The 22337-nt window shown below is 36.5% G+C and overlaps 1 protein-coding gene across 4 annotated transcripts in view; it reads right to left on the bottom strand.

Annotated features, from left to right (window-relative positions):
- Window positions 1-22337, bottom strand: part of LOC127410002 (palladin-like) — a 157350-nt gene that overhangs the window by 90546 nt on the left and 44467 nt on the right. For all 4 annotated transcript variants that reach the window (XM_051644972.1, XM_051644975.1, XM_051644974.1 and 1 more), the window contains 4 exons: window positions 11692-11867; window positions 9658-9724; window positions 6326-6443; window positions 5536-5604 (listed from right to left, as the gene is read on the bottom strand). In XM_051644972.1, coding sequence (XP_051500932.1) covers window positions 5536-5604; window positions 6326-6443; window positions 9658-9724; window positions 11692-11867 — 430 coding nt within the window. The remainder of the gene's footprint in view (window positions 1-5535; window positions 5605-6325; window positions 6444-9657; window positions 9725-11691; window positions 11868-22337) is intronic.

Below are 22337 nucleotides of genomic sequence, written 5' to 3'. Positions count from 1 at the left end.
CTGAAGTACATACCCTCTCGGACTGAAAACATAACAGCAACAGAGGCAAGAAGCTGTCAGCAACTAACAAAGGTTAAAAGTTATCGAGTAATTTATACATGTGCATATGGGTCTGTTGAGTGTTCTGGGCATTGTTCTCAACAAAGCAATTTCTTATTGATGTTTTTTGTACACGTGTACATGAGTGTTCCCTTAGCTCAACTGGTAGAGCGCTATCAAACCAGAGTCATCAAAGTCCTTCCTAGGGAATACCTGAACTGATAAAAATGCAGGGTATACATTGAATGCATTGTATGGGCACACCAAACATGTTTTTGTGTCTGTCTGCATTGTTTTTCATTTCAGTTTATAAATCGATTAAAAATGTTGATCTAATTAATTACATGATATGGCAAATAATTAATCGAATTAATCACAATGAATCGCATATATAAATATTTGCTGAGAAAGGCCATCAAGTAACAATAATTCAATATGTAATGATTAACTAATTATAAAAAGTTATATTTAAATAATTATACATTTATACAAGACAAATCAAAAAGTGGCTTTAGAAGGCAATACATACTAGTTTCTTATATAACTTCCCCGATGTTACAACACAAATCTGCAATAAGAAGATGGCAGAGTTGAGTTAGCTTCCCAGTTCACATCAATAAATCGGTATGTTAAAGTTTAAATGATCATTGTGCTGCACTTATAAAAGCGAGAATCTAACACTTCTTTACTCGTTCTCGACATTTTTACAGTGTTTAAAACCTTTTGCATATAATACATTTTTTTATTAGCCTATATTTTACACAATTTTACATTCAAATTATATAAAAATAATAATTAATAATTAAAAGACAAAAATGTTAAATACACGTTAAAATGTATATATATTTTTTATATTGTGTAAACCAGTTCAGCAATGGATTTTTTAATAAAACTGAAATATATTGTTTTCACATTTTATTCAGTGTACAAAAGGTAAAGGACAATTACTGTACATTCTAATATAAACTTTCTCTTTCTAAAAAAGAACTCATGAGTGGTAACAGACATTTTCAATGGTGCTTTTAAGATTATTTTAGATAATTCTTGGAAATACAGGCGCATCTACTCAAGCTTCCCTCAAATTTATCTCATGGGATTGAAGCATAGCGCTTTGGTATGTACATACAGGCCCTGATTTCTTTTTAGAATGGACCTATTAATATTAAATGTCATTCATGCTATTATAAACAGTGCAAAGAACACTTTGGTGTCCTGCCTAAATTCCCCCCATTGGCCCTTCTCAATCATGGCCTCCTAATAATCCCCATCCAATAATTGGCTCTATAACTCTCCTCTCTCCTCTCCACCAATAGCTGGTGTCTGGTGAGCGTACTGGCACACTATGGCTACCGTCACATCATCCAGGTGGATGCTGCACACTGGTGGTGGTTGAGGAGTCCCCTGTTCACTGTGTAAAGTGCTTTGAGTGTAGTGTCAGAAAAGCGCTATATAAATGTAACGTTCATTCATTCATTCATTCATTCATTTGCAGTGAGCTGTTTATTATGAGATTTTTAACTTTCTCGGAATTGAAAAATAATCGATTAAATGGGTCTGGAATCGACTCTTGGAATCGATTCCAAAACCAGGAATCGGAGTCGATTCCCAAATTTCTGGAATCTAACAGCCCTAGCTGCATGTTGCCTAGACAGCTGGAGTTTCACTTACTACCCCCTGCTGAAAACAGGTGGTACTTCAAGCTTGAATTGCTCAGATGGTAGAAATATTCCTTATTACAGTCCGGGGACACGATTATCTGCATAAAAAAAATTTAACACGTTGTTTTTTATATAATTAATCGCAATGAATTAACACGGTAAATCGACAGCCCTAGTTTTTATATGTAAACATGTGCTAGGCTATACAGACATCTTTGACTGTTGTGCCTCGTCTCGCTGTTTTTTCAGCATTTTGCGCTGGAGTGCTACGTTTGATGCCTTGCCAAGTTAAAAAGAACTTCAATTTAAAAACACGTTTTGAGACTCCTACGTTTTATTCTATTTGTTGCATATGAAGGTAAAATAGTGCCTAAATAATTTGCATGCGCAGAGTAAGATTTGTAAAACGCAAATCAAATTGCAAGCAAAATTTGTTTTGTGTGCGCACAGAACGTTTTGTAAAGGTGTAAATCATGTTGCAAGTGTGAGAAAAAAATATTATCAATACTTTAATGCTTTGCATAAGTGTAATTCATGTGTTGTGAATCTGTAATTTCATATTATCACAAAGTAAATGTGTCTTGTACTCTTCTGACTTCCTTTTTTTCACGCGTACACTTTTGGCACTGTTTTTGCGCCTAAACATGGCCAAAAACATTGCAAACATCCAATCAGCGATATGCAAGCAAAGGAAGGGAAAAAAGCAAAACAGATTGACCTCGTAGAATCAGTCTGTTTGTATAAAATAAACTACTACAAACGTGTAAATGACTTGTGTTAGTGCCATAGGCCTAAATGTTTTCCTGAAATAATCCGATATACACTGTTCCATCTTCCCTTTGTTGCGCTCACACTTTTGGCACAAATTTCTCACTAAAAAGAGTTTTGCAAGTGCGAGGGGGAAGGCGGGTCTACCTGCTTCTAGTAACCAATCAAATGAGGTTTTCCTTGACCAGTTTACTCTGACCTGATTGGTTTAACAATGTGACAGACAGCTTTTTCTTCATATGGCTCAGCGTTGTTCCTCTGAGTATCTCTCCTCTTTTAAATATTAAACTTAAATATTAATACATACACATTATTTTACTGTGAGAGTACATTTGAGCCGACACATTTATTTATATAAATATATGATTCTCAGTCTGGTTTTCAAATGTTTCTTCTTGTTGCTGTTCATTATTTTAATTGAACAAAAATCAGAAGAATACAGACCACATTCACTTTGTGTTAATATGAAATTGCAAATTTACAACACATGAATTACACTTAAGAAAGCATTAAAGTATTGCTAATATTTTTTTTCTTATGCTTGCAACTTGATTTACACCTTTACAAAAACCTGTGCACAGGCAATTTATTTTTAAGCTTGCAATTTGATTTACGCTTTTACAAATCTTACACTGTACTTGCAAATCATTTAGGCACTATTTTACCTTCATAGTTGCACTGCATCTAGGTTTTTTAGTGCAAAAATGTGTTCGATCTGAATGGCCCCTGAGCCGCTTTGGATAAAAGAATTTGGAAAACACATATATATAAATCAAAGATTTAATTGTGTAAATTAAATGTAAGGTAAAAGTTTACTTCAAAATCAAGAAATACGTCTACATACACTCCAGACAAATCATTTGTGTGCCTGTACGTTCATGTATACGTGTTTTTGTTTAAGGCTGTATAACCATATATTAAAGGCATCCTCTCATTTGGAAGATTAAAGTCTTTGAGAAGAAAGATACAGTGGGATGAAGGGTGGGAAGAGGGGGTTCTAGAAAAACAAACCTTTTTCTTTAAGGAAGTGGAAAATAATTTGGCAGACTGAGCAAACATTGAATTTGGCATTGAATTTTGAAGCTCTGCCTCGACCTGCTTTGAGCACTGAGTCATATGACAAATCATACACACACTGACACACACGGACATGAATCTTTGGATAATTTTGTTAAAACAGAAGAGCTCCCAACTTGATTCATCTGTTAAACCCCCACCCCAAAAAAGGTTTCTGTGAAGGTTAGCTTTAGGAAATGGTAAAGCCCCCACCATGTCAATGGAAAACACCTGTGTTACAGAGAGGGTACACTTTAGTTTAGACACCACACTTCCATTGACACATTCCATACACTGGGGGCAGACAGGGTAGAGCTCACTTGCCCGGATACCAGTAAAAAGGGTGGTTTCAGAGGCACCTTCGTGGCATCCAGAGAGTGTGTGGCTGGCATCGAAAGGGCATGTGCGTGGAAAGAGCGGGCAAGTGTGGAAGGAAGCCAGCCTTGGGAAGAGGCACGGTACGTTCTGACATGTTTTGCGGTGCAACTGCCGAATGGAGTACTAACCGCACGTCTAATCATTGTGTTTTCGTTTTGGACAGTGTGTACAAAATCAAGTTTAAAACACTTATGTCATATTCTCAGAAATGTATTCTTTGTCCAATTTGGTTTCATACATTTTTTGTAAAAAAAAAAAAAAAACACTTTCAAATTGTCATGTGGTGTAACCATTAAGTAAAAAGTATTATAATACTTTCTTTGCACCTTGAATGCATGAGAGTATAAACAATTTATTCATTAATTTACAAAAATTTTCAAAAAAAATTTCAAGGAATTTTTTTTTAAAATATATATATTGTGAATTTTTGAGTCAAAAACATCAAGAATTTTTCTCAGTTACACCACATGAACAAAATAAACAACAAAATGGCTACCTACATGTTGGTTACACCCAAAGATTTTGATTTGGTGGACAAAAAGCATTAAAAAAAGATTAATCATAATTTATGAATCATAATTTATGAATCATAAATCATAATTCTTTAAGAAATAACAATAAAATATTATTCTGCACTAGTCATGCAACATTTCTTTTTTCAGGAATTTCAGATTTTAACGAGACTTTGACTTTTTTTTTTTTACTGTCTCTGGACACCACATCACATTTTTTACTTTAAGCCCCAGAAAAAAATATCAATATTACTAAACTCAGCAATTGAAAAATGTTCATCATAGAAGAGGTGTATTCAAGTAAATGGTTTGTGTGAATTGCATTTTTTATGTATTATTAATTTAACAGATAAGGACAAAAATGAGCGTCACTTCATTGACCCTTAGGACACATGGCCATAATATGCACGTTACCCTCTGTAATTGTATTTTATGATTAATTTTGTGAAAAGAATCCACGTTATGATCATGAAAAAGATTTGTTCTGTATCGCTCGCCCACTGCAGACATGCATTTTTTTCTACTCCAGTCTACTAATTGACCATGTTTGAAAGTGCGTGAAACATTTGAAAACTTGTGGGGTAAGTTTCATGTGAAAGCTAGGAAGGACAAATCAACCCATCGCAAACTCAAAAATACCTGCCAGTGTTTTCATAAAACAGCTGTCTTTTCGCAGTGGAGAGAGAGCTCCCACGCTTAAGGTTGCCAGATTGCGGGACTAAAGCGTCACCCTGGCAGCGTATATACAAACTGTACAAGTGTCCAGATCTGACTGGGGGATTTCACCTATAGAAATCTGGCAACTTCACACATGTTGAAATCTAATTCTAATCACCCTTATTTATATATTGCATGATTAGTTCTAAGCATTACATGACACAATTGATCTAAAGAGGATGGTAAGGGGGGATGGTGGTTTTACAAGGGGGATGCTTTTTGGTATTTCTTGCAACAAGGGGGATGGCATTCCCTTGCATCCCCCCTCAACTCGAGCCCTGGTAATAATCCTATAGACAAATGAAAGTCAGGTAGGTTGAATGGACTTATGTCTACCTTTTCTAGTCAACAGTTAGTTCTGTTCGTAACACCCATCATGATGGAAAAACATATGGCCATATCATTACCTTAGTAAAAGTAGGGGGAGCTTTCGGAAGAGCATCACCAGCATAGAGTGAGGAAACTGGACTCTGAATCTGACACAAAGAGAGAGAAAGAAGAATTGTATGGTTATGATACTTAGACGTTCATTTTGAAGTTCAACTTTCCAGAGAGTGTGTGCCGTAAAAAAAAAACAAAAAAAAAAAACTAATTTTGTCAGCACGCAGATGTTCGCTCCAGGAGTGAATGGCTCCAAAGTAATCCATTGCTTCGACAACATTTGCATTTGGTGTGCAAAGGCCTAACACTGACATCCAGGGGCATCATTCAAATGAAAAAGGTTTCAGTTAACGATGCCAGTGTAGAAATTAACTTTTCACTGTCAGTCATGATTCATTTAATCCATGAGTAAAAATGTCCAATAACAGGAAAATTACTGCAATTAAGCTAATTCAGCTGGTCATGTGGTCCTAACATGACCGCCCCCATGAGGGGACCCTCTCCTTGTAGAATAAAAGAGCTTTTATAAGATTACTTCAGTGACTGGAGTCTTCATCTCATGTGAGTGCTCATTATTTTATAAATGTGTTTCAAAATTACTATCATTCTTTTAGAGTAAAAATAAATAAATAAATAAGAATTATGAGGAAAGAAATGACAGAGTGCACTTTTAATTCAACAGAAGTTGTTATATAACAGAGTCTGTGTGTGTTTACATGTTTGTACTATTTATGTATCTCAGTCTTTAGAGTAACAGTACGGAGATAAACAGTGCAATAATTAGGCAGAGTATGTGTGCGTGTGTTTATGTCTTACTCTTTGTGGTGTAGTAGAAAGCGGCTGGACCAGCGTGGAGCGATGAGGGTGGGCCTCTGGGCTCTTTGGTGATCCCGTGTGTATCGTAAAGGAAACTGAGGTGGTTTTCTTCTGAGCCCTGAAAGAACATATCACCAACAAAACAAACCTGAGGCTTTCAGAAAACATTTAGAACAACTGTCACGATGTAGAAACACTGCAAACATCTCACATCTTGCAACATTCATGTGCATTTGAACCAGATATATAAATAAAACTTAGTAGCTGAAAGAAATGGTTATTGTGAGTCATTTTGAACAAAAATCCAGGACACTTTCTATAGTGATGACAGCTGCATCAATCTTTTGGTCTATCACAGTCCATTAACACTGAAATTCCATCTTTAAACTACCAAGTGAAGGTACAGCTCATTACATGTGACCCCGTTGAGGAGGTACTGGGCACAGTGACCCAAACAGCCCTTTTTCAGTCTTCCAGCTGGGCCATATTTTGCCTCAGAATAGATCCATGGTCAGAATTTGTTTCAGTGCTGGTGAAAAAGATGTCTATTCTAGTGATTTTGACCAAAATTAAAGGAATATTTCAAGTGCAATACAAGTTAAAGGGAAAGTTCACCCAAAAATGAAAATCCTCTCATAATTTGCTCACCCTCATGCCATCCCAGATGTAAATGATTTCCTTTCTTCAGCAGAACACATTTGAAGAAAAATAGAAAAATATCTCATCTCAGTAGGTCTTTATAATGGATGTGGATGGTAACACGATTTTTGATGCTCCAAAAAGCACAGACAATCAGCTTTAACGTCATCCATATGACTCCAGTGGTTAAATGAATGTCTTATAAAGTGATACGATCACTTTTGGTCACTTCTTGCGTGAACATACCAATGCCAATACATCACACGAGAGGCCGCGTGACCTCAGCCCTCTCGTGAACGTGCATACTGCTGCCTAACGGAAGCAATTATTTATAGTTAAAAGTACTTTATGATTAGTATCTTTTTTGCACCAAAAGTGATAATATCGCATTAATTTTACCACTGGAGTGGTATGGATGACTTTAAAGCTGATTGTCTGTGCTTTTTGGAACATCAAAAATTATGTTACCATCCACATCCATTATAAGGACCTACTGAGCTAGGGGGCCTGGGTAGCTCAGCGAGTACTGACGCTGACTATCACCCCTGGAGTCACGAGTTCAAATCCAGGCCATGCTGAGTGACTCCAGCCAGGTCTCCTAAGCAAACAAATTGGCCCGGTTGCTAGGGAGGGTAGAGTCACATGGGGTAACCTCCTCGTGGTGGCAATTAGGGGTTCTTGCTCTCAATGGGGTGTGTGGTAAATTGTGTGTGGATCACGGAGAGTAGCATGAGCCTCCCGTGCTGTGAGTCTCCACGGTGTCATGCACAGCAAGCCACGTGATAGGATACGCGGATTGACTGTCTCAGAAGTGGAAGCAACTGAGACTTGTCCTCCGCCACCCGGATTGAGGTGAGTAACTGCTCCACCACGAGGACCTACTAAGTAATGGGAATGGGAATTGGGCATTCCAAATTGGGAGAAAAGGGGATAAAAAGAAAAAAAAGAAAGAGAATAGTAAAATAAATAAATAATAAAAAAGACCTCCTAAGCTGAAATATTTTTCTATTTTTCTTCAAATGTGTTCTGCTGAAAAAAGGAAGTCATATACATCTGGGATGGCATGAGGGTGAGTAAATGATGAGAGAATTTAAATTTTTGGGTAAACTATTCCTTTAAACTCAATCGACAGCATTTGTGGCATAATGTTGATTCCCACAAATAATAATTTCGACTCGTCCCTCCTTTTCTTAAAAAAAAATTTGGTAAAAGTAAATGGGGCCAATTTTTGGAGGGTTTAAAGGCAGAAATGTGAAGCTGATAATTTGTAAAATCACTTATATTAATTCTTCTTTTTTTCAATTTTTATGGTAATCAATATTATGCCACAAATGTTGTCGATTGAGCTTAACTTGTATTGAACCCGGAATATGCCTTTAAGATTGATATCCCAACAAAACAAAGCAATCTCTATTTCTAATGGGGCATTACAGATTTATTTAAATCAATATTACACTCAAAAATTAAAATTCTCTCATCATCTACACTCTTTTGTTTCAAACCTGTATGACTTTCTTACCTCTATGGAACACAAAAGGAGATATTAGGCAGAATGTTAGCCTCAAAAGATGCAAAGAAAATGAATGGTGACTGAGCCTAACATTCTGCTTAACATCTTCTTTTATGTTCTACAGAGGTAAGAAAGTCATACAGGTTTGAAACGATGTGAAGGTGAGTAAATGATGATAGAACTTTCATTTTTGGGTGAACTATCCCTGTAAGTATATTTAAAGTAATCTTAAAGTGTTTGTTTGGCTTTCAAAACATAAAGGTAATTTCACTTAATGTGAATGTGTCCAACAGCAAACATACTGAATATAAAGGTGAATTGAGGAACGTTAATGATAAAATACTGGAAACTGTTTACCCAAACTCTTTGTGGGGTAATAGCTCTCTAACACGCACTAATACACACACATACAGTGAAGTAATACACACTCACACTGTTTGAATATGCCCTATGCAGTTTGCACCTAATAAATGACTTGCACCTTATAAATGACTTTAGAGCTAATGGAGCTTAATCCCTAATGGGTGCAATGATGTCACTGGAAACCAAAGCCAAGCACTTAATAATTTGTGAAAACAGACAAGAAAGAGTGAGAGGCCAGACAAGGAAAAAGAGGAAAGGAAGAGACATGGGAGGATGAGATCAGAGGTGAGGAAAGAGAGCTCAAGCAATGCCACAAAATAACGAAGGCTAGACGACAGGTCATGTGTAGGCAAAGAGAAGGAAGAAAGAGACAAAATTATGTTGCCAAAATTAACTTTTAAGAGTTTTAACATGTACAATATACAGCCTTTCTCTATTGATGACTCTACACAAATTTTTGTCCAATCAAATGCTCTCTAGAATAGATGGCAGCTACTTGTTGTGGTTGTGACGTAACTAAAGCCTATTGGTTATTTAAAAAAAAATAGCCCTTTGAAATGCCACGCCCAAACATCCGGTTTTAAAAGAAATACATCAATACAGTATTTAATGAGGTCTTTAGGCACTGGCCATTATTTAAGGTCAGTTCATACCCAAACAACCTACATTGTGCTTTGAGTGGAGCAATAAGAACTTGTATGGCAGTGGGTAAATAATATTAGATAATACATAGCCAGGGCCAGTTAATCTGTCAGCTGAGGACTGAGGTCACAGTACACAAAGGTCATGGGTCAGGAAGAACATGCTGAAACACACATACTGTGGCATGGCTCCGGACCTAGACTTTGACACAGATCCTTCACCTTCAGAGTCAGAGGAAGAAGCACCTTAAAAGAAAAAACAGAATAAGAAAACAAAGAAAGAAATAGTTGTTACATCAAGGTCTGAAGTGTTGAAAAATGTTTGGCAACAAACACAGCTTTCATATTGCAGTTTAATTACTTTATGTAATGAAATTACTTATTTAGTAGTATTAAGAGGCTGTTCACAACAAAGCGTCCTTGCGTTCAAAAACAGCTAGATGCAGCACAACAGAACGGAGACATATTTTTAAAGTTGAACTTCTTTACACATAAACCACCAAAGAAGTCCATGTAGTGTTAGTTCACATTGAAAAATAACTCAAAACTGTGCAGACTGACACAAGAATGCGTACTGTGTGAATGACCTCTAATACTAATGAACATGTAACTTGTAATTTGTAATTATTGTGTAAAAAAGCCTACACATATTTTTTTGGTTTGTTTTTTTTTTTTTTTTTGTCATCTGTATTGTAATTTAATTTTATGAATGTGTAATTAACAAAACACTCAAAGTTCAATACAAGTTAAGCTCAATTGACAGCATTTGAGGCATAATGCTGATTACCACAAAAAATTATTTCAACTTACCCCTCGATTATTTTGAAAAGCAAAAATTGCAGTTATGGTAAGTGGAAGTGAATGGGGTACTATAACGTATTTTAAATGTTTAAATACACACTGTTTTAAAGATATAGCCACAAGACATAAACATTATACGTGATAACATGGTTTTAGTGTGATAAAATCAGGGATTTAATGGCATTTAGGAGATGGTGGGTTTGCCACTTTACGTCATTGTGGCAACTAGGTTGTAATATTGGATTTAACTTTAGACAGATAAGGTTAGTAAGTGATTTTATCACACTAAAATCTAAATTATTGTGGCTATACTTATGAAACAGTGTGTATTTTATCCTTTATGGATCGGCCCCATTCACTTCCATTGTAAATGTCTTTAATGTAAAATGTTTTTTTTTTTTTTTTTTTAACAAACAAGGGATATGTCAAATTTTATCGTATTTTTTATTTTATTTTGAGGTAATCAACACTATGCCACAAAATGATTTCATGCCACAAAAAAAAAATTATTTTGATGAAGATGATTTGAAGGTCAATTACACTTCCTTGTGCTTGACATATGCACAGTTTGTACATGGGCAGAGAGTGTGTTTAGCATGCATCAAGTGTGAGGAAGTGAAATCGACCTTCAAATCATGATCGCGCCTAGAAGACTGCAATGTCAAGATTTAGTGAAAAAGGAGTTACATTTTTGTCTGATTCTCACCCAGAACCGATCATATCAGGAGACATGAATTAAACCACTCGAATTGGATGGATTACTTTTATGCTACCTTTATGTTCTTTTTGGAGCTTCAAAGTTTTGGTCACCATTCACTTGTATTGTATGGACCTACAGAGCTGAGATATTCTTTTAAAAATCTTCGTTTGTGTTCAGCAGAAGAAAGTAAGTCATACTTATCTGGGATGGCATGAGGGTAAGTAAATGATGAGAGAATTTTCATTTTTGGGTGAACTATTCCTTTACGTACAAGGTTGTGTGCCATTCAGAAGTTAATTGAGACTGATTTTAAATTCCAATTCAATTGCTTAATTTGAACTGAATTAGCAAACAGGATGTAGAATTGTAATAATGCTGCCTTTATGACCTTTTTGGAGCTTGGAGTTTTGGACCCCATTGACTTATTCAATGGGGTCCAAAATATCTATTAACTGACTTATCCCATTGAAATATTCACATCAGATCTCAATCAAAGAATTTTCTTTTGAGTTCCGCAGAAGAAAAAAAAGTCAATTGAGTTTGAGATGACATAAGGGTGATTAAATAATGAGAGAGGGGAACTGTCACTTTAACTTATATTGAACCTGTAAAATTCCTTTAATGTGAACACTGTGAAGTTTTACCATATATTATGCTATTTTCCATCTTTTAAACATTTGTTCAGTAATCCATTTGTTACCTGGGCCCTCACCTTCGATATAGACCTCTGCAGAGGTGTTGTCTGCTCCTAGTGCATTGGAAGCTACGCAGGTGTACCTGCCGGTGTCGTCCTCAAATGCTTCAGTTATCACCAGTGTGTGCAGATCACCATCACGACAGATCTGAATGTCAGGACAGTGGTGCAGCTCCCGCCCCTCACAGAACCACCTATCCAATGAAAGAGAGAGGATGGCATATCAATAAAAGTGAAGCAGACAATTACATGCATTGGTGATAGTTAGAGATAACTTTATGCAATAGTGTGCTACATTGTTGTCACACATGACCTTATGTTGCATGTTTAATTCAGATAATTAAAGTCCATGCAGGCAGAAAATGTGCATACTGTTCACATATAGGTAATATATACTGAAGCAATAGTAAGACAAGTATGGTATTATCCAATTCTGAACACAGCCAGTGTCCGTTCTAGTGATGCCCATGAGTTGATATTTGCCAGACTGAAACAGAACGTAGTGCATTACAGGTTTATACAAAGTAGTCTAATTATTTTTGTTTATATTTCAAAACAAAGGTCATCTAATTGAATGTGAATGAGTCCAACAGTAAACACATGAAATGAAAGGTAAGTTACATATAGTTTTGAATGTAAGTGATAAATGCTAGTAAATATTCAAATGTAAGTGACAGTTAAAATAGTGCTCTATTAAATGAAGTTCAATCTGAATAAATGATGCTGAGGTCAAAACAAACATACATACAGTACATTGATTTAGCAGATAATAAGAATATTCCAAAGAACAACTACTGAATCCCGTTTTATGTACAGAGACAAGAATAAGTAAGCCATTTGTGCACATTCAAAACCATGCACAAATCATTTGTTTGAGCTGTCTGACATGACAATCATGGAGTAAGAGTATTTGGGAAACCTGTTTGGAAACCATCATGATTTTTGACATTTTGTTGGATGATGCTGGTAGCACAGAAATGACAGGTTCCGGGCCTTATTCATGAAACACAAGCAGAATGAATTTCTGTGTAAATCACACATAAATCCATGCAAATTCTTAGCAAATTGTCCCATCAAATTGAGTTTATCCAAGAACGGTTGTATGCACAATTTCTACACAGAAATACGTGTTTCATGAATAAGAATTATTATCTTTAAGAAAACATACTGCCCTGGTAGAACACATATATCACCCAGACGTCTGTTTTGATGTGTGTGTTTACATCTATAAGATGTATGTCAATAAATATGTCTTGGATGTCAACAAGACATTCAACAGATGTCTTTGAATGAATGTTACATTTATATGCCGCTTTTCTGACACTACACTCAAAGCGCTTTACACAGTGAACAGGGGACTCTCCTCAACAACCACCAGTGTGCAGCATCCACCTGGATGATGCAACAGCAGCCATAGTGCACCAGTACCTTCACCAGCTATTGGTGGAGAGGAGAGAGTAGAATTATAGAGCCAATTAGTGGATGGGGATTATTAGGAGGCCATGATTGAGAAGGGCCAATGGGGGGAGAATTTGGCCAGGACACCGGGGTTACACCCCTACTCTTTACAAGAAGTGCTCTAGAATTTTTAATGACCACAAAGAGTCAGGACCTCGGTTTAACATCTCATCTGAAGGATGGTGCCTTTTACAGTATAGTGTCCCCGTCACTATACTGGGGCATTAGGACCCACACAGACCGCATGGTGAGCACCCCCTGTTGGCCTCCCTATTACCTCTTCCAGCAGCAACCTTAGTTTTCCCCAGGAGGACTCCCATCCAGTTACTGACCAGGCTCAACCTTGCTTAGCTTCAGTGGCAACCGGTCTTGAGCTACAGGGTGCTCCAAGAGACATTTAGAATGTTTATAAGTCTGAACTTTTTCAAATGTTTATCAGATGTTAATTAGATTGTGATTTTCTAGAGGAAAAGATCTAAAACAGACATCTTGGAGATGCACGTATGCTATCTGGGTGATCTGTGAATGTCAGTCTTTTAAAATCATAGCAAAGGAAACAATCTAGACAATGAATGTAAAACAGTAAGCAAAATCTCTTAAATAGCTGAAGTAATGGCAGTCTCAGAAGTAAAAACTGTGCCTCGGGCAGGTTTTACTGCTTTGTCATGAATTTGAGTGATTCTCAGACAGAGAGGAATGTTGAGATTTATGTGTGTGCTGTTGGCAGAATATGACACATCAAACACCAAACACACTCACCTACAGCGGGGACACCGCACTTCACTGTTACGCATAGATCTGGAATCATAAAGTCTACAGGGAAAGTCCTTTACTCACCAGTCACACACACACACACACACACACACACACACACACACACACACACACACACACATGTTTGTGCAGCTATCATTATGAGGACTCTCCATAGAAATAATGATTTTTATACTGTATGAACTATAGATTCTATCCCCTACCCCTACCCCTAAACCTAACCCTCACAAAAAACTTTCAGCATTTTTACATTTTCAATAAAACATCATTTAGTATGTTTTTTTAAGCGATTTGAATTATGGGGACACTAGAAATGTCCTCATAAACCACATTTATAGCATAATACCCTTGTAATTACCAGTTTATAACCTAAAAAAAAGTCCTCGTAAACCACTTAAACCTGCCCACACACACACACACACACACACACACACACACGCATGTTCACTCCAAATGCAATTTCTATTTCTATAAATTAGTTACTTGAGCTGGCTTATAGCGTTTTGTGTGTTAAACCCCTTGAGGCATAAATATGCAAGTGAACTACACTGAACAAAAAATAATTTTGGGGTGAAGTAAATAAAGCAGAAAAGATTAAGTACTTTCTACATTAACTAAGTAAATATTAAGTTAATTCTATATTTGTACTCCATTCAAATATGTAAAAATGAATGCTCTAGCTTATAAGTAAATATTATTTATGATTGTTTGTTATCTTTACAATGTGTCATCATGTACCAGTCCTAAAGTAGAAAACCTTGTCTTATTTACTTGCTAATTTGAGCAAATTTCACTGGTAAATGAAATATGTACATTTGACTTAAAGCCGGTGTTACCAGCATGCCGGGGGCTTGAATAATTAATCAGCTTGCATGGTTTTTATTGTTGATTTTGTTGTTATGTTTGGTAACGTCTTGATTTGTGAAGTATGAAGTTAATTTTCTACTCAAAATGAACAGGTCATTATCAAAAATATTATCGGTTGATTGTTACCATCATCGTGTTTTGTGCACCAAGTTTTAAGGTCTGCACGTGCAGCTTTGTAGTTCGTTACCATTACCAGTAATGCAAGGTGATGTAATCTAGTAGCCTACATAGCATGCAATAAGCTTTCCTGTGGAAGACTTCCATATGTCATGTGGCACATGATTAAACGTGTGCTAATAAGGAAAATTTAGAATGTGAAATGTTCAAACAAAATGTTCATTTAAATTTAACTAAGATTTCTTAAGTACCATGTCCATCAGATTTGTAAGTAAAAATGATTGTATTAACTGAAATGTTTAAGTTAAATTTACTCACTAACTTTAATCAATATCAAGTTGTTAAGAAAATTTTACTTAATTCTTTACCATTACAATTTACGTAGAAAAACTGTGCAGAAACTTGCTAAATAAAAATTAAGTAAATCTTACTAGTCATTTTTTTCAGTGTATACTTTTTTGAGCACCTGTGAGTGTATGTTATGGGAAGCACAGCTTGTGTCTTTTCTGCCAACAAACACACAAACGTGAAGAGAAAACCTAAACCAGACCTCCCCAATATATCATACTGTGAGATTCATTTAAGCTTTCTTTGTACTCCAAGTGTCCATAACCCATATGTCCTATCTCTTCTATTCATCTACCCTTACACACAACTCACACACAAAATTGTTTTCCTATAGTGGTGGGGAATTTCCATTGACTTCTATCATTTTTATACTGAGCTAATGATATTTTCTATCTCTTAGCTCTAACCTAACCCTAACCTTTCAGCAATTTTACATTTTCATTTAAGAAATTATGTTTATTTTTCACATTTTCCATGTGGGGTCCCCACAGTATAGGCAAAACCTGACACACACACACAAACACAGACACAGACACACACACACACACTTTTGAATATGCTGTCTAAAAATGTCTGGACTGAGTCCTGTTTTAGGCCCACAGCTGTTCACTCTGCTCATCTCCGGATCTTGAAATACCCAGGATATCATTAAGAGTTTTATAATGAATCCCAAAATTCCGGTGCCGGCTGAGTCCATTTCATTCCATCCTGGCACTCAAAGACCTTATCTCCATTTTCTGCTTTATTCTCAGTACCCTATCAAGTTCCTTTATCTATTAAGTTTTTATCCTTTTAAGATGTACTTCCATTTATCTTTGAATCTGAAGTCAGATCCCATAACATTGTTTATTTCTCCAAGGCTATAAAATTGAAGAATGTCTGTAACATTACAGCCAAAATGTCTCTTCTGTGTGCTTTTGTAAGTGTCTGAAATGTTAGATCTGTTTAGGTCACATTAGAACACCTTTGCGAATCCTGGATAATTTTCAAGACATTCCAAAGTTTGGCAGCTCCATTTCACACTACTCTACCAATCAGATGGCTCAGACAACAGCCCCAAATCCACCACTCAGCTGAGCTGCTCTCTGATTCGTCAGTACACAATGAAAAAACAGACAAGCAAGTATGTGAACACTTCATACTTTATCCATTGCTTTAAATTTGATCAACATCTTTCAACAATGTTCAGAAATGATGGTTGACTGTTTATTTAATTGTAACAAATGAAACACATTAAGTCAATGGTTCAGCTCTTTGTCTCTCTATGTTCTGTTCTTTCTGTCTCAGCACTTATCTACAGGCTCATGCAAGTCTAATGCACACATTCATCTCACAGAAAGTGTGAAGGATGAATTTACAGTGCCAGGACAGGTGTGTGTCTGATTCACCACAGACTCAAACTAGTTGCAGTCTGTGAGGAGGATTTTTCCCCTAAAGATTTACTGTTGGTCTTTGGATTAATTCCAAAACACAAAATAGCTGACAAAACGAATTAAAGTCTTAGAACCTAAGGCAGAAGAGAAAGTCTAAATGGTGATTACATGTTGTCTGGAAAGTATATCTAACCATTGATGTAACCAGGGACTGAAAATTTCGCAAGGTACGAAAACGAAAAGTTTTTAAAGTGTGGAACAAAAAAAGGCACTTTAAAAACAAAACAAACAAAACAAATCAAAGCAAAGCAACACAAAGCAAAACAAAGCAAAGCAAAAAACTAAACAAAGAAAAGCAAAACAAAGCAAAGCAAAAAAACAAAACAAAAAAAAAGCAAAGCAAACTAAAACAAAGCACCACAACACAAATGTTTTTTAAAGTGTGGAACAAAAAAGGCAAAGCAAAGCAAAACAACACACACACACACAGAGAGAGAAAAAAAAAATAATTATTCTAAACAAATATTCTGTCTTTTCTCTTATGTTCTGCAATTTCCCTTTCTCTAGCTGTATACTTTTCTTGTTTACTACTGATAACTTTGAAGCACTGCTAATATTGTTAGATCCTTTATAATAAATTGCTTGTGTTTATCCTATTTGGTAAGAAACTTTGGATAGAATCATCTGCTTCATGAATAAATGTTATTGTAAATGCATGTGACCCATTTATTCTCATGACAGGATACAATAGTGAACAAAGGCTTGGGTCATCTTTGTCCAACAGCTGGAATATGTGGCATAAATCACACAGACAGGGAGACATGTTCTGTTTGTTGTGTGAGGAAATCAGTCTATTTTCATTCTGCTTGTGAAACATTACTGTCATGAAGCAGAGTAAAATGTGTATGTGTGATCACATTCAGATGGAGAGGGTTCTAATTGCTTGACTAAAGCAACATGTCTATGTGGTTTGGTTCCTTTTGCAAAGTCCTGTGTGAAGCCAAAAGTGTTTGTGTGCTTTACCACAAGTGCAGCAAAATCAAACCCAGATCTGGCATCAAGGGCATTTGTCGTCTTCATCATGTCCTCTCTCTCTGTCTGGAGTTATTCCCTCATTTTTCTTCCTTATTAATTCTCTCCTCTCTTTCTCAAGTTACCACTTTGTAAGCATGGTTTAAGAACTGAGGCTGGCTGTGAAAGCCTTTTGATGAAGTGCCCGTAATGTCACACATATCTGAGATGACTCAAGCCCATAACATTTTCATCAGAACTAAACAAAGCTCTATTCAATACATCACACATATCCATAGCATACATGTGTGCATATGTGTGCTCCTTATACTGGACAATACAGAAACAAATCAAGGCCATGACTGTCTGAAATGCCGTGTCTTGAAAAAAATGCCAAACCTGCTTTCTGAGTTCCTATACACTTTTTGACCAATCAATACCAATGACCTTTCAATTTGTTTGTGATTACTAAATAAGGATTTTAATCAAATTAGACCAGTTAGATAATCAGCCATTCAGACCATCTCCTGCACTATCAGCTGGATGCTCATCCATCCCTGGACACATTTTTCCTTATACTTTCTTTTCATCCAAATATGCTCTGAAATAAAGGCCTCTCTGCATTGCTTCACAACTACTTAATTGTGTCTGTCTACATCCTCGACCACAACTCACAGACTGGTGATGCAGCTCATGTAATTGACTTGTCTCTCAGTGCCCTACAGGCAATTCTAAAAATCATCACATGCCACTTTATTTCACTTTTTAATGGAAAAGACTTGATTATCTTTTCTAAGCCTTCATCAGAGGATAGACAGATAGATAAACAGACAGATAGATGGATGGATGGATATGTCAAAAATAAACGATTAAATGACTGAAAAAAAGGTTTGAGGGAGACCAGATCCATGGGGGGAGAATGTAGCTTGTAACTGTGCTGGAAACAAACAAACATTCTGTTTGCCATAAACACCTGAAAGCATAAACACAACATATTCTTGTTCAGGGATCTTTGTTTAGTTTTCCACAGGAGTTCCACTGCATGCTTTTACACTAATTAGAAGTGGGTACAGTACATGTGGGTCTAAAGGCTTAGAAACAGTGGCGGAGCTTGCCTTTTCAGTGTGTGGGTGCAAGCGAGAAAGCCTGGTTAAGTTGCAAGCTCCGGAAATTGGACAAGGCCTATATCGAACAGCTGCAGAGAGGAAATCAACGGAAAATGGGCCAAAACTGTTCATAACATATTTATTTACTTACCTAAAGCCATTTTCCCCCAAATAATATCACTATATTCCAAAGTCTTAAAGTTTAAAGAGGTTATCATGTCAACTGTGCTGCATTTACCTTTCATGTGAAATCTGTATATTTGTAAAATAAACTTTAATTACAGCATTTATGATTTTGTAAATTGGGGATATGGATATACATTTCCTACATGGATTTTTATTTGTAGTAACCATCTGGCAAGCTACTAGATTAGTAAGGCTTTTCTGTCTAGATTCATGAAGTATTTGGCTAATTTATACATTTATTTCATTTAACTAACTTACTGAGATCAGAGCGTGACTGCTGTTGTGTGCATTTTCCATTTCCCTTTTTGATTTTAACTAGCAGCAATTATCTAGAGCAAATTATTTTTCCTTAAAAATTATGGCAACATATATGGACAGCAGGATTAAGTTGTGAAAGTTTAAATAATACTAAGCTATAGAAAGTGTGATTTGTTTTTATTTTTTATTTTTTATCAAACTGTTTATTATATTTCCAGGAGTGTTGGTTATTCATGTTTTTGAGATGTTACAGACATTGTATTATAATTATTTCTGAAATAAAACATATTGAGTTATTCAAACATCATCTGCAGCCTGAAACTGAACTTTTGATTGGATTTAAGAAGTGAATGCACTTAGCTGCATAGAGAGCTATAGGATGCTGCCTTGCTCACTATTTAGCGAATGACTTAACCTCTAGTGTGTTGTCTGTCTGGACTGGTCTCAGAACAATCCAAAAAGCTAACTCCATATAAAGCCTCTTTAAGCAACATTTTTATGTTTTTGGATGAACCCATTGATTCTCATTGTGATAATGCACAGTAAATAAAGGATTTCTAAGGAAAAAATGGGCTAAAGTACACATTAGTGTACATTGTGTTTAGCAGCTTGGCGTTTCACGATAAATCGCTACAATTTAAAAAGTTGGGGGGGGGGGGGGGGGGTGGCGATGGTGGCCTGGGTAGCTCAGCAAGTAAATACGCTGACTACCACCCCTGGAGTCGCGAGTTCAAATCCAGGGCATGCTGAGTGACTCCAGCCAGGTTTCCTAAGCAACCAAATTGGCCCGGTTGCTAGGGAGGGTAGAAGCACATGGTGTAACCTCCTCGTGGTCACCATAATGTGGCTCTCGCTCTCGGTGGGGCGCATGGTGAGTTGTGCGCAGATGCTGTGAAGAATAGCGTGTACGAGCAATACAATACGAGCACCCACAAATGTTTCGCTCAAACGTATTCAAGGATTTGACATAAATGTGTTTTAAATCATAAATGCCACAAAAGTGTCTGACAATGGCAACAAAAAGCAGAGCTCTAAGTAATTTAAACAACAGCACTGCATTTATTTAGTTTGTATGTTTAGAAAAACTAATATGAACTCACAATATTCATGTTTTTCTTGAGAAAAATGTACTGTGAAAAGTATAGCACTTTAGTGGTGAAAAAAAAAACTTGAGAGGAACCTGACCTCTGGTTTTACGATATATATACATAATTCAATATTAATTAGTGGCTTGATCAAAACCCGACTGGCACATGTAATTTTTTTTTTTTTTTGCCCTCTTCACTTGTTTCACTTTGCATGTAAACTTTATCGACATTATTACCGGCTTATAACATGTGCGCAAGTGTTGTTCTCAAAGCTGTTTACATTTCGAATAATTATAATAGATAATTATAAGTCTCATGTAATCGTGGGTTTCTTACTTTGTCATTTTTTTGAATAAGCTGTTTTTTGATAGATATGACTCATAGATTCAACTTATGAGCGTCTTGCTGTGCATTTCATGCTCAGTGTCGGCTGGGAGAGGCGGCTGTTAAACATACTGCTGCTGTTTCTGCCTCACAAATCCACCGATTTGCGCAGTGATGTCGGCATAGATAAATTGACATGTTTGGTGTACTGTAGCACCAGGACATGACACCGTTGTTTGGCAAATTCGACAAGCTGTACCGCTACATACTTGACATTTGCCATCGATCTTCTCACCTATGTACTGTAGGTGTGTTGCTCTTTTTTCCTGTGACTGTTCTGCAGCTCTCAATATTGCGGTGCTTGGTTTTAATTACACTATAATGTGTTTATGTATCGTATGTTACATATGGTATTGTATAGTGAGCGTTGTATCGTACGATACAATACGATATGAAATCGTGTACATGCGAGGTCGCACGAGGTTAAGAAGCATGCAGAAATATACACAAGTACAAAATTCACCAATGGCTGGTGGAAGACATTAAATAGAGAGTATGGCAAGATCTGCCAATGTTACCACAGGAATACATCTGTCATATCCACAAACCGGACCTAATGAACACTCATTAAGGGCAATTACTGAACCATAGAAACCAATTCCCCAGCACATATCACAGCCAAAACTATGTGTGTCTGTGAGAGAGAAAGCGAGTGAGAATCATACTAACTCCTTCTCTGCCTCTTGTGGTTTGGCCATGATGCGCCCAGTGTAACACAGCCTCTCTTTTTAAACTTTCCATCTACAACAGCAAATAATAACAAGTCACAAAGTTAATGTGTGTGGATACTGCACTCATTCACACTGTTCCTCTCTTTTTCTTTCTCTCACACACACATGTGTTTCTCAGTCAAACCTGCTGTCCTGCCAAGAAAGGGCCAAATGCATCTCTTGCATACACAACTGTCAAGGTTGTTCTCTCATTCTCTCACTTTCACCACCATGCGACAACACTCAGAAAATGAAAACTTTCCTGCAAGTATTTGTGTGTACTGTGAGGTGTGACCACAGGCATAGAAATGGGATAGAAATAAGAAAATGCCACTCAAAACACTGTTTCCATGGATAATTATAAACTATCTTCAAAACCAAGGCATATTGATCTTCTGGCAAGAGTCAAATGTGTATAAAACCCAAGAGTACAGACCGAGGGATATTTTGATGGTCAGGGCTAAATACTGGTGAGGTTTTTAAAGCAATGCTGCTTGTTTATTCTGAAAATGTAGAGCTTTCTTAAAAGGAAATGTAAGTTTGCCCTATAAAAATACATTTATAGCGATATAGACAGTGCAGAAGCACTATAAAAATGTTTCGTCAATAACCTTATAAATTTCAACCTGACAGTATAGAGTTACACCAATGAATGTCATTTTTAAATGTCATGTGAGGGAAAAAAAAAGCTCTTTAAAGGGATAGTTTACCCAAAAATGAAGGAAATTCTCCAATTACTCCCTAATATATATACCCTATTGTTGTCCCAACCTTGCCGAATGTTGAGACTGCTCTTTCATTCCATACAGTAAAAGTGAATGGTGACAGAGACTGTTAGTTCCTAACATTCTGCCTAACATCTCATTTTGTCTTGTATGGAAAAGAGAAAGTCATACCAGTTTGAAACAACATAAGGGTAAATGATAATAGTTTTCACTTTTAGGTGAACTATCACTTTAAGACTGATCATGTGATGCAGAGTTG

Source organism: Myxocyprinus asiaticus, chromosome 19, assembly GCF_019703515.2.
Source record: "Myxocyprinus asiaticus isolate MX2 ecotype Aquarium Trade chromosome 19, UBuf_Myxa_2, whole genome shotgun sequence".
NCBI classification, from domain to species: Eukaryota; Metazoa; Chordata; class Actinopteri; order Cypriniformes; family Catostomidae; genus Myxocyprinus; species Myxocyprinus asiaticus.
This window is presented reverse-complemented; position numbering and strand designations above follow the sequence as displayed.